The sequence below is a fragment of the Oncorhynchus nerka genome, linkage group LG9b (assembly GCF_034236695.1).
Source record: "Oncorhynchus nerka isolate Pitt River linkage group LG9b, Oner_Uvic_2.0, whole genome shotgun sequence".
In the NCBI taxonomy this organism is placed as follows: Eukaryota; Metazoa; Chordata; class Actinopteri; order Salmoniformes; family Salmonidae; genus Oncorhynchus; species Oncorhynchus nerka.
In genome coordinates, this window is record NC_088424.1 from 17,784,087 (window position 1) to 17,798,133 (window position 14,047).

General features: G+C 44.8%; 1 protein-coding gene across 1 annotated transcript in view; it reads left to right on the forward strand.

The window, feature by feature from the left end:
* LOC115114359 (disco-interacting protein 2 homolog C-like) overlaps window positions 1–14,047 on the forward strand; it is a 264,239-nt gene that overhangs the window by 182,911 nt on the left and 67,281 nt on the right. The window contains 1 exon segment of the mRNA XM_065013382.1: window positions 12,666–12,800. Within this exon segment, the coding sequence (XP_064869454.1) occupies window positions 12,666–12,800 (135 nt within the window).

Genomic DNA, 14,047 nt, shown 5'->3' on the forward strand with positions numbered 1-14,047 from the left:
AGAAAATGACATGGCTATATATAGGGAGTAGAAAATGACATGGCTATATACAGGGAGTAGAAACGACATGGCTATATACAGGGAGTAGAAAACGACATGGCTATGTACTGGGAGTAGACAATAACATGGCTATGTACAGGGAGTAGAAATAACATGGCTATGTATAGGGAGTAGAACATAACATGGCTATATATAGGGAGTAGAACATAACATGGCTATATATAGGGAGTAGAAAACGTCATGGCTATGTACTGGGAGTAGACAATAACATGGCTATGTACAGGGAGTAGAAATAACATGGCTATGTATAGGGAGTAGAAAACGACATGGCTATATATAGGGAGTAGAAAACGACATGGCTATATACAGGGAGTAGAAAACGACATGGCTATATACAGGGAGTAGAAAACGACATGGCTATATACAGGGAGTAGAAAACGACATGGCTATATACAGGGAGTACAATATACAGACATGGCTATGTACTGGGAGTAGAAAACGACATGGCTATGTACTGGGAGTAGAAAACGACATGGCTATGTACTGGGAGTAGAAAACGACATGGCTATGTACTGGGAGTAGAAAACGACATGGCTATGTACTGGGAGTAGAAATTGACATGGCTATGTACTGGGAGTAGACAATAACATGGCTATGTACTGGGAGTAGAAAATGACATGGCTATGTACAGGGAGTAGAAAACGACATGGCTATGTACTGGGAGTAGAAAATGACATGGCTATGTACAGGGAGTAGAAAATGACATGGCTATGTACAGGGAGTAGAACATAACATGGCTATATATAGGGAGTAGAAATAACATGGCTATATGTAGGGAGTAGAAAATAACATGGCTATATATAGGGAGTAGAAAATAACATGGCTATATACAGGGAGTAGAAAATAACATGGCTATATATAGGGAGTAGAAAATAACATGGCTATATATGAGGAGTAGAAATAACATGGCTATATATAGGGAGTAGAAAATAACATGGCTATATACAGGGAGTAGAAAATAACATGGCTATATATAGGGAGTAGAAAATGACATGGCTATATACAGGGAGTAGAAAATGACATGGCTATATATAGGGAGTAGAAATAACATGGCTATATATAGGGAGTAGAAATAACATGGCTATATATAGGGAGTAGAAAATAACATGGCTATATATAGGGAGTAGAAAATAACATGGCTATATATAGGGTGTAGAAAATAACATGGCTATATACAGGGAGTAGAAAATAACATGGCTATATATGAGGAGTAGAAAATAACATGGCTATATATGAGGAGTAGAAAATAGCATGGCTATATACAGGGAGTAGAAATATAGGTATAAAATACAAAAAGTGAAACTGTGAATAATGAGTAGAAAACGAGAGTCCTTTGACAGCTCTCACCTGTCCACAACCTCAAACAGTCACATTCCAAACTCCACTATGGCCAAGACCAAAGAGTTGTTGCTGCCAGGCCAGAGCATTTGGATGATCCAGAAGAAGATTGGGAGAATGTCATCTGGTCAGATGAAACCAAAATATAACTTTTTGGTAAAAACTCAACTCGTTGTGTTTGGAGGACAAAGAATGCTGAGTTGTATCCAAAGAACACCATACCTACTGTGAAGCATGGGGGTGGAAACATCATGCTTTGGGGCTGTTTTTCTGCAAAGGGACCAGGACGACTGATCCGATTAAAGGAAAGAATGAATGGGGCACACCGCCCAGGCAAAGAAGGAGTGGCTTCGTAAGAAGCATTTCAAGGTCCTGGAGAGGTCTAGCCAGTCTCCAGATCTCAACCCCATAGAAAATCTTTGGAGGGAGTTGAAAGTTGCCGCGTTGCCCAGCAACAGCCCCAAAACATCACTGCTCTAGAGGAGATCTGCATGGAGGAATGGGCCAAAATACCAGCAACAGTGTGTGAACCTTGTGAAGACTTACATAAAACGTTTGACCTCTGTCATTGACAACAAAGGGTATATAACAAAGTATTGAGATAAACATTTGTTATTGACCAAATACTTATTTTCCACCATAATTTGCAAATAAATTCATTAAAAATCCTACAATGTGATTTTCTGGATTTTGTTTTCTTCTCATTTTGTCTGTCAGAGTTGAAGTGTACCTATGATGAAAATTACAGGCCTCATCTTTTTAAGTGGGTGAACTTGCACAATTGGTGGCTGACTAAATACTTGTTTGCCCCACTGTACATATTACCTCAACACCGGTGGCCCCGCACATTGACACATTGACTCTGTACCAGTACCCCCTGTATATAGCCCCGCTATTGTTATTTACTGCTGCTCTTTAATTGTTACTCTTATCTCTTACTTTGTTTTAGGTATTTTCTTAACTGCGTTGTTGGTGAAGGGCTTGTAAGTAAGCATTTCACTGTAATGTCTATACCTGTTGTATTCGGCACGCGACAAATACAATTTTATTTGATATGGAGTGGAAAACAACATTGCTATATACAGGGTCCATGTGCATGGGAACGCATCCGCGCTTCGGTCTGCAGGTTGTATAACTTTTTCATTACATTTCATTTCATTTCATTATAGTACAACGGTCTGATTTGTCTAATCTTAGCAATTTCTTCTTAGCTAGCTACATAGTCGTCGTTGTATCAAAGATAATTGCGTAATTATCGTATTTCGTCGTCTCCTATCTGCCCAACACGTTCACCGTCTACCGTAGCACTGTAGTAACTATCACACTCAACTGAACGACTTGATTAGTGTAGTGTTAGCTAGCTACATAGTTGTCTTTGCTGTCTTCGTATCCAAGATAATTGTGTAGCTTAGAGTATGGAGTCTTAGAGTGATAATTGCGTTATTATCGTATTTCGTCGTCCTCCTATCTGCCTAGCAGCTAGCCAGCTAGCATACGTTCACCGGCTACCGTAGCACTGTAGTAACTATCACACTCAACTGAACGACTTGATTAGTGTAGTATTAGCTAGCTACATAGTTGTCTTTGCTGTCTTCGTATCCAAGATAATTGTGTAGTTTAGAGTGTGTAGTCTTAGTGATTATCTTAATTCACCGAGGTTAGCTAGCCAGCTATTTTGTCGTCCTTAACGTAGGAGACACTCCTAGCTAGCCAATAGCCAGCTAACGCCTACTGAATAGAACTTTCGCATTCCGGTCGCATTCCGCTTCGCTCCACAGGTAGTATCACATTTTCATTTCATTTCATTACAGTCCCAACGGTGTGATTTGTTTGATCGTAGCTAGCTACATAGCTAGCTACATAGCCGTCTTTGTTCAAAGATAATTGTGTAGTCTAGAGCGATTTTCTAGGTTAGCTAGCCAGCTATTGTCGTTCTCCTAACGCAACGTAACGTAACCAACACTGCTAGCTAGCCAGCTAGCTCCCGAAAAGCAGCATTGTAGAAACTTCACACTCAACGGTACGACTTGATTAGGGTAGTGTCAACAACGCAGCTAGCCTACCCCAGCAGTACTGTATCATTTTAATCATTTTAGTCAATTAGATTCTTGCTACGTAAGCTTAACTTTCTGAACATTCGAGACGTGTAGTCCACTTGTCATTCCAATCTCCTCTGCATTAGCGTAGCCTCTTCTGTAGCCTGTCAACTATGTGTCTGTCTATCCCTGTTCTCTCCTCTCTGCACAGACCATACAAACGCTCCACACCGCATGGCCGCGGCCACCCTAATCTGGTGGTCTCAGCGCGCACGACCCACGTGGAGTTCCAGGTCTCCGGTAGCCTCTGGAACTGCCGATCTGCGGCCAACAAGGCAGAGTTCATCTCAGCCTATGCCTCCCTCCAGTCCCTCGACTTCTTGGCTCTGACGGAAACATGGATCACCACAGACAACACCGCTACTCCTACTGCTCTCTCTTCGTCCGCCCACGTGCTCTCGCACACCCCGAGAGCTTCTGGTCAGCGGGGTGGTGGCACCGGGATCCTCATCTCTCCCAAGTGGTCATTCTCTCTTTCTCCTCTTACCCATCTGTCTATCGCCTCCTTTGAATTCCATGCTGTCACAGTTACTAGCCCTTTCAAGCTTAACATCCTTATCATTTATCGCCCTCCAGGTTCCCTCGGAGAGTTCATCAATGAGCTTGATGCCTTGATAAGCTCCTTTCCTGAGGACGGCTCACCTCTCACAGTTCTGGGCGACTTTAACCTCCCCACGTCTACCTTTGACTCATTCCTCTCTGCCTCCTTCTTTCCACTCCTCTCCTCTTTTGACCTCACCCTCTCACCTTCCCCCTACTCACAAGGCAGGCAATACGCTCGACCTCATCTTTACTAGATGCTGTTCCTCCACTAACCTCATTGCAACTCCCCCAAGTCTCCGACCACTACCTTGTATCCTTTTCCCTCTCGCTCTCATCCAACACTTCCCACACTGCCCCTACTCGGATGGTATCGCGCCGTCCCAACCTTCGCTCTCTCTCCCCCGCTACTCTCTCCTCTTCCATCCTATCATCTCTTCCCTCTGCTCAAACCTTCTCCAACCTATCTCCTGATTCTGCCTCCTCAACCCTCCTCTCCTCCCTTTCTGCATCCTTTGACTCTCTATGTCCCCTATCCTCCAGGCCGGCTCGGTCCTCCCCTTCCGCTCCGTGGCTCGACGACTCATTGCGAGCTCACAGAACAGGGCTCCGGGCAGCCGAGCGGAAATGGAGGAAAACTCGCCTCCCTGCGGACCTGGCATCCTTTCACTCCCTCCTCTCTACATTTTCCTCCTCTGTCTCTGCTGCTAAAGCCACTTTCTACCACTCTAAATTCCAAGCATCTGCCTCTAACCCTAGGAAGCTCTTTGCCACCTTCTCCTCCCTCTTGAATCCTCCTCCCCCTCCCCCCCTCCTCCCTCTCTGCAGATGACTTCGTCAACCATTTTGAAAAGAAGGTCGACGACATCCGATCCTCGTTTGCTAAGTCAAACGACACCGCTGGTTCTGCTCACACTGCCCTACCCTGTGCTCTGACCTCTTTCTCCCCTCTCTCTCCAGATGACATCTCGCGTCTTGTGACGGCCGGCCGCCCAACAACCTGCCCGCTTGACCCTATCCCCTCCTCTCTTCTCCAGACCATCTCCGGTGACCTTCTCCCTTACCTCACCTCGCTCATCAACTCATCCCTGACCGCTGGCTACGTCCCTCCTGTCTTCAAGAGAGCGAGAGTTGCACCCCTTCTGAAAAAACCTACACTCGATCCCTCCGATGTCAACAACTACAGACCAGTATCCCTTCTTTCTTTTCTCTCCAAAACTCTTGAACGTGCCGTCCTTGGCCAGCTCTCCCGCTATCTCTCTCAGAATGACCTTCTTGATCCAAATCAGTCAGGTTTCAAGACTAGTCATTCAACTGAGACTGCTCTTCTCTGTATCACGGAGGCGCTCCGCACTGCTAAAGCTAACTCTCTCTCCTCTGCTCTCATCCTTCTAGACCTATCGGCTGCCTTCGATACTGTGAACCATCAGATCCTCCTCTCCACCCTCTCCGAGTTGGGCATCTCCGGCGCGGCCCACGCTTGGATTGCGTCCTACCTGACAGGTCGCTCCTACCAGGTGGCGTGGCGAGAATCCGTCTCCTCACCACGTGCTCTCACCACTGGTGTCCCCCAGGGCTCTGTTCTAGGCCCTCTCCTATTCTCGCTATACACCAAGTCACTTGGCTCTGTCATAACCTCACATGGTCTCTCCTATCATTGCTATGCAGACGACACACAATTAATCTTCTCCTTTCCCCCTTCTGACGACCAGGTGGCGAATCGCATCTCTGCATGTCTGGCAGACATATCAGTGTGGATGACGGATCATCACCTCAAGCTGAACCTCGGCAAGACGGAGCTGCTCTTCCTCCCGGGAAGGACTGCCCGTTCCATGATCTCGCCATCACGGTTGACAACTCCATTGCGTCCTCGTCCCAGAGCGCTAAGAACCTTGGCGTGATCCTGGACAACACCCTGTCGTTCTCAAATAACATCAAGGCGGTGGCCCGTTCCTGTAGGTTCATGCTCTACAACATCCGCAGAGTACGACCCTGCCTCACACAGGAAGCGGCGCAGGTCCTAATCCAGGCACTTGTCATCTCCCGTCTGGATTACTGCAACTCGCTGTTGGCTGGGCTCCCTGCCTGTGCCATTAAACCCCTACAACTCATCCAGAACGCCGCAGCCCGTCTGGTGTTCAACCTTCCCAAGTTCTCTCACGTCACCCCGCTCCTCCGCTCTCTCCACTGGCTTCCAGTTGAAGCTCGCATCCGCTACAAGACCATGGTGCTTGCCTACGGAGCTGTGAGGGGAACGGCACCTCAGTACCTCCAGGCTCTGATCAGGCCCTACACCCAAACAAGGGCACTGCGTTCATCCACCTCTGGCCTGCTCGCCTCCCTACCACTGAGGAAGTACAGTTCCCGCTCAGCCCAGTCAAAACTGTTCGCTGCTCTGACCCCCCAATGGTGGAACAAACTCCCTCACGACGCCAGGACAGCGGAGTCAATCACCACCTTCCGGAGACACCTGAAACCCCACCTCTTTAAGGAATACCTAGGATAGGATAAAGTAATCCTCCCCCCCTTAAAAGACCTAGATGCACTATTGTAAAGTGGCTGTTCCACTGGATGTCATAAGGTGAAAGCACCAATTTGTAAGTCGCTCTGGATAAGAGCGTCTGCTAAATGACTTAAATGTAAATGTAATGTAATGGAACAATGTAATTGAGGTAACTATATAGTGTACAGTCGTGGCCAAAAGTTTTGGGAATGACACAAATATTAATTTTCACAAGTCTGCTGCCTCAGTTTGTATGATGGCAATTTGCATATACTCCAGAATGTTATGAAGAGTGATCAGATGAATTGCAATTCATTGCAAAGTCCCTCTTTGCCATGCAAATGAACTGAATCCCCCAAAAACATTTACATTTGACATTTAAGTCATTTAGCAGACGCTCTTATCCAGAGCGACTTACAAATTGGTGCGTTCACCTTAAGACATCCAGTGGAACAGCCACTTTACAATAGTGCATCTAAATCTTTCAAGGGGGGTGAGAAGGATTACTTTATCCTATCCTAGGTATATAAAAACATTTCCACTGCACTTCAGCGCTGCCCTAAAAGGACCAGCTGACATCATGTCAGTGATTCTCTCGTTAACCTCTCTATGATATGTGGGAAGCTAGCGTCCAACCTCGACAACAGCCAGTGAAATTGCAGGGCGCCAAATTCAAACAACAGAAATCTCATAATTAAAATTCCTCAAACATACAACTATTATACACCATTTTAAAGATAAACGTCTTGTTAATTCAGCCACAGTGTCAGATTTCAAAAATGCTTTATGGCGAAAGCACACTTTGCGAATATGTTAGGCCAGCACCTAGCCACAGAAAACCATACAGCCATTTTCCAACCAAGGAGAGGTGTCGCAAAAGTCAGAAATAGCGTTAGAATTAATCACTTACCTTTTGATCTTCATCTGATGGCACTCCCAGGGCTCCATGTTAGACAATACATGTTTGTTTTGTTCGATAAAGTTCATCTTTATGTCCAAATACCCCCTTTATGTTCGCATTTAGTCCAGTAAGTCCAAATGAAAAGTCAAAAAAGTTCCATTCCAGTTTGTAGAAACATGTCAAACGATGTATATAATCAATCTTTAGGATGTTTTTATCATAAATCTTCAATCATATTCCAACCGGACAATTCCTTTGTCTTTAGAAATGAAAGGGAATGGAGCTCGTGCTCACGGCCGCGCGCGCCAGATCCCTGGTTCAAACAGCACTTATTTGCTCCCCTTTCACAGTAGAAACCTGAAACAATGTTCTAAAGACTGTTGACATGTAGTGGAAGCCTTAGGAATTGCAATCTGACCCCATTTACACTGTATATTGGATAGGCAATCACTTTTTTTTTTTACTACAAACATCAGATTTCCCACTTCCTGGTTGGATTTTTCTCAGGTTTTTGCCTGCCATATGAGTTCTGTTATACTCACAGATATTATTTTAACAGTTTTGGAGTGGGCTCACTCCCAATTTTGCCTAAGAACATAGCCATGAATAAAGAATGATACCAACACATCCTCCGAGAGCCACTTCTCCCAACCATCCAGGAACAGTTTGGTGGCGAACAATGCCTTTTCCAGCATGATGGAGCACCTTGCCATAAGGCAAAAGTGATAACTAAGTGGCTCGGGAAACAAAACATCATTTTTTTGAGGGGTCCATGGCCAGGAAACTCCCCAGATCTTAATCCCATTGAGAACTTGTGGTTAATCCTCAAGAGGCGGGTGGACAAACTCCAAGAATTGATTATGCAAGAATGGGCTGCCATCATTCAGAATCTGTCCCAGAAGTTAATTGACAGAATGCCAGGGCGGATTGCAGAGGTCTTGAAAAAGAAGGGTCAACACTGCAAATATTGACTCTTTGCATCAACTTCATGTAATTGTCAATAAAAGCATTTACAAGTGTCAATTATACTTCAGTATTCCGTAGTAACATCTGACAAACATATCTAAAGACACTGATGCAGCAAACTTTGAAAATTAAAATGTGTAATTCTCAACTTTTGGCCACAACTGTACATATAGGTAGGGGTAAACTTACTAGCAGCAGCTTATGTGCTGAAAGTGTGCGCGTGGCATCAATATGCATGTTGTGTGTGTGTTGTTGTTGTCAGTATGTGTGGGTAGAGTCCAGTGTGTGTGTGTGCATAGTCAGTGCATGCGAGTTAGTGCATAAAAGGGTCAATGCAGGTTGTCTGGGTAGCCATTTTGATGAGCTATTTAGCAGTCTTATACCTTGTGTTTAGAAGCTGTTCAGGGTCGTGTTGGTTCCAGACATTGGTACTGCTTGCTATGTGGTAGCAGTGAGAAAGGTCTGTTGCTGGGATGGCTGGACTCTTTAAAAATAAAAACATTTGGACCTTCCTCTGACACCGCCTGGATGGCAGGGAACTCGGCCCAAGTGATGTACTGGGCCATACGCGCTACCCTCTAGCGCCTTGTGGACAGATGCCAAGCAGTTGCCATACCAAGTGGTGATGCAGCCAGTCAAGATGCTCCCGATGGTGCAGCTGTAAAACTTTGAGGATCTGAGGCCCATGCCAAATCTTTTCAGCCTCCTGAGGGGGAAGAGGCGTTGTCGTGCCCTCTTCACGACTGTGTTGGTGTGTGTGTGGACCATGATAGATCCTTAGTGATGTGGACACCGAGGAACTTGAAGCTCTCGACCCGCTCAACAACAGCCCCGTCGATATGAATGGGGGTGCACTTGGCCCTCTGTTTCCTTTAGTCCACGATCAGCTCCTTTGTCTTACTGACATTGAGGGGGGATCAGGCCCTCATCGTTGTCAGGGATCAGGGCCGGGGCAGGGCAAACTTCATGATGGTGTTGGAGTCACGCATTCGTGGGTGAACAGGGAGTACAGTAAGGGACTAAGCATGCACTCCTGAGGGTAAGCAAGGCGGATGTGTTGTTGCCTACCCTCGCCACCTGGGAGAGGCCCATCAGGAAGTCAATGATCCAGTTGCAGAGGGAGATGTTTAGTCCCAGGGTCCTTATCTTAGTGATGAGCTTTGAGGGCACTATTGTGTTGAACGCTGAGCTGTAGTAAATGAACTGCATTCTCATGTATGTGTTCAATTTGTCCAGGTGGGAAAGGGCAGTGAGGAGTGCAATAGAGATTGGATCATCTGTGGATTTATTTGTTGGAGAGGTATGTGAATTGGACTGGGTCCAGGGTTTCTGGGATGATGGTGTTTCTGTTGCTCGCTCTGTGTCGCGCCCGCTCTCTGTGTCGCGCTCTGTGTGTGGCGGCCTCGCTTGCTCTCGCTGCCTGGCACTCACACAGCTCTGAAGGCATTAGGAATATGACTTTCACACATTAGCACTGTGTTGAAGTTATATATTTATTTACAGTAGTATTTTCACGGGTTACATAAGCAGCTACTGGCTGAGTCTAGGGAGTGGGGTAGGGAGGGTGAGCGACTAAGTGGGGGCGGCAGTGATGTTGTCCTTGGTCTGACATTGTCAATATGAGTCTTGTTTAATCTAACGAGGTCTGGAGCCCTCCACCTATCCCATTAATCTAACCTCACACTGGTGGTCTCAAATGGCACCCTGTTCCCTATGTTGCTCATAGGACTCTGGTCAAAAGTAGTGCACTATATAAGGAATAGGGTGCCATATGAGACATAGCCTATACATGGTGGAAGGTGAGATGATCGTGTGATGACACATTCTATTTTCATAAATTTGTAGATGTGAAGTTTTGGGAAGCTCTTATCCTATTGGCCTATATAGGCATATTAAACGTCATGATGAATTGTCACTGAAAAGAAGATTCCTCCTTCATTGCAGATGGTCTGAATGAGATTGCTCTGACTTCTATCTGATTACCAGCTCTTATAGATAAGTGCAATGTGTGCTAGCTAGTGTTTCATCCACTTTAGCGTATGTATGGTCCTTGACTGGGGATGTAGTGTTTTGCAATGGAAAGAGACTGAGTACTGGGAATGTTAAGGAAAGACAGCGAGGGACCTCATTGAAATTCCTTGTGGTTTCTCCCCCCAAATGGTGTCTGGAATTATATTACACACTCATCCACTTCAGTTGGAGTCAAAATCTAGCAGGGAGAGGAAGTAATGTCTGATGCTTTTTGACATTGTCCTGTCAGTATGATGGGAGAAAACCACATGAGTTCACGGCTACTATACGATGGTTACAAGATTATCGTGAAGCCGACAATTATGGATGAAGACCGTCATGAAAATATATTTATTTTTGTGTGTAAAATAAGTGGCACAAACAGCTGTCTGAAAACCAGACGGTCAGGCCATTGTGCGGTTGAGTCCGATTCCACGGTAAAACGGACTCTTTACAACGCGATGACGTCGCGGTCATTTGGCTGATCAATAACTGTCATCTGAAATTCCATGTCCGTCACAGCCCTTTTCACGGCATGATTAGACTTTCAACAACCTCTGCCTCTTGAAACAATCTGAAATGAAATACAAGTCGAGGAGTGAGAGGGAGAAATGTAGATATTTTTTTCACATTGAAAGATAATGTCACACGTGGGAAGTCTCAGAGAGCAGGAGAGGCGGAAGCGCTGCATTAATTATGTTATGTTAAAGCATTTGGAGGAATTATGTTATGGCCAGGGGATTGAAGAGTGGGCGGTGATGATTACAAACATATTTCCATGAAGTCCATCAAATCTCCTGCAGCTCCAGTACTGGATTTAAAGGGGCAATCTGGGATTGCCCCTTTAAAACTGAAGAATATTAGACTGAAGAATATAACTTATAAAATACCTTTTTAATGATCATGAGCTTAGTTACATTTTCTTCCCTCATCAGAGGCCAAAATATAAACTTGTTTTACCTTTGCCTCAGCTGTTTACCAAAAAAGTAAGTGTGTGAGAGAGAGAGAGAGAGTTTTGTTTTAATCCCAGCTCAGTGGCAGGTAGCATAGCGGTTAAGAGTGTTGGGTCAGTAGCTGAAAGGTCACTGGTTCGAATCTCTGGGCTGACTAGCTGAAAAATCTCTGTGCAACTTGAGCAAGGCACTTAACCCTAATTGCTCCTTTAAGTTGCTCTGGATAAGAGCATCTACTAAATTATGAAAATGTTTAAAAAAAAATACAATCCATTTCGATCAACCCTTTAATCAATATCTGACTGAAGGAGAGGCTGGTGGCCTGGGGATGAGACCTTTGACTATCAGCTTGGTGACTCATACATGGACAACTTAATACACAGCATTAGTTTGTTTGACTTGGTTGTCATAGTTATATATTTGTATTAGTTAGTGTGGTCCCACACATTCAGTCTTACGCACACATCACATAGAAATGTGTGTAGCAGAGATGTATGAGACGCTATAGGGCTAGTAAAGTTCACAATATCTTGACTTAGACTGATTTTGTATGTGAGTTACAATGGCTGTGCCACGTGGCCACACGATTAAGATGATATTTTCATCAGAATAAAATGGTTTTTGGGTCATTGCAGAGGTACTTCCCTCTCGTGGAGTGGATGGACTTCGGGGTGTTCACTATCTCATCTTCAAACACCACTAATCTGTTTTCAAAGGAAAACTAACTAGAGGGCTCCTAAAATGCAAATGAGGTGACATGAAACACTTTCAGTGCAATATCATAACGGATCATATTGGTAAGGGCTGAGGACTATGGCACTATGGAAGTGCCAAGATAAACACAGCAGCATTTGAAACATTTCCTTCCTTGAGTTAACCGTAGTCTACCTCTGTCTATTCTCCACCTGGGGACACCTGTTTGCATGTGCCTCCTGACCTGACTAGACTAACCCTTGTGTCCTACCGTCTGTCTGTTTCTCGGTCTGTCTGTGTGCTCACGGACCGCTGCCCGCTGCCTCATCCTGTCCTCGGTTGTGTGCGTCCAAAATGGCACCCTTTTTCCTCTATAGTGCACTGCTTTTTACCAGGGTCAATACATTTATGGTATGTATGAGCGGTGGTCAAAGGACGTTCACTATATAGGTGCCAGACTCAGCCCCCCCCCCTCCCCGCACTGATATGCTGGCTTGGCTTGTGGCAGCCTGTGGCCTGCTGTGGCCCTTGGTTAGCTATAGGGCTGAGGGCTGGGGGGTCTAACAGTAACAGGCTTCCTTCACCTTGCCTCTCCTCACGTCCAGAGAACCACTCTGCCCCTCCAGATGTCACCAGCTACACCACAGACTCCATACAGGTGGAGAGACCCCAGGGCTCCACCACAACATCCAGGTCCACGCCCAAATATGGTAATGCAGAGCTCATGGAGACCGGAGATGGTGAGTGCATAGAGGGGTTGGGGGTATTTGTGGGGATGTGTGTGTGATCGTGACCTATATTTGTTTTCATGGTGCTTGTCTTTACAGTGATGTGTATGTTTGGGTCATGTTTGTACCCACTCCCCTACGTGGTGATTTGGACAGTGAAGCTAAAACAAATTTGCCTCTCTACTCCAGCATTTTAGATTTGAGCTGAAATGCTTTATATTAGGCAACAGTACTAATAGCAGGGGAGGTTAGCATTTTTGTGGGGGTATTTTATTTATGCCTCGAACTTTCTCACTCAACATTATTCACAATTCATTCAGGATTACCTGTAATCATGGTCACATTCATGTAGAATTGTTCAGCAGCATATTCTAGTCTTATTTACAATCATGTGACTCCAAAATGACACATGATTTGCCATTCATTTCTAATGGGCACAACATAATCTGAAACACAACCAAAATAAAAGGCAAATGCATTCAACAACTCTGCAGAGTCTCAAGCTTGATGTCGAGTAGTCATTGCCTGCTAGGAATATGGGACCAAATACTGAACTTTAAACAAAATGTAATACACTAAGGGAATTTGTCTAATGACTTATGAACCCTTCAAATGAGGGGACTAAATACAAAAGTGCTTTAATTTCTAAACGGTAAAACGGATATGTATGAACATACCCTCAAATAAAAGGTTGCTTTCTTTCTGTACTGTATTGAGCCAAATATATATTTAAAATGTTTTGTTTTGAAGTGTTTGTGTCCTGGTGTTTATGTCATTTGGTTATGATGACACTGTTTTGGGAGAAACGTGAAAGGAAAAACGAGAACCGATTTAAATGTTTTACTTATGCCTCTTGTGATTCAATACTGTGAATGGGATGACACAAGAATCAATCTTTTCATCATCTCTGATTTGATTTTTGACAGTTGACATCACAGAACTGTTCAGTTAGATCTGCAGCAGACACCAGGAATGACTTTAGTAGGAGCAGTAAAACTCTGTCTCCTCTTAACAGATGCGTCACTCACTTATCTTCATTTTCACTCCTCTTTGAGCACATCACTTTTGATGGCTTACCTTTTGGAAGCTTTCTTTGACACACGTGAGGGGAATGAAATCCTTAGGGGATGTGAGTAGAATAGAATGTGGAAATATGGACCCAAAGTGGATTCTGACGTTTTGTTCTGAATGCGCTCCAGTCAGATGACGGAGTATGCCAATATGGGAGTCTCTCCACTATTTTAATTTGTTCTCCTGAG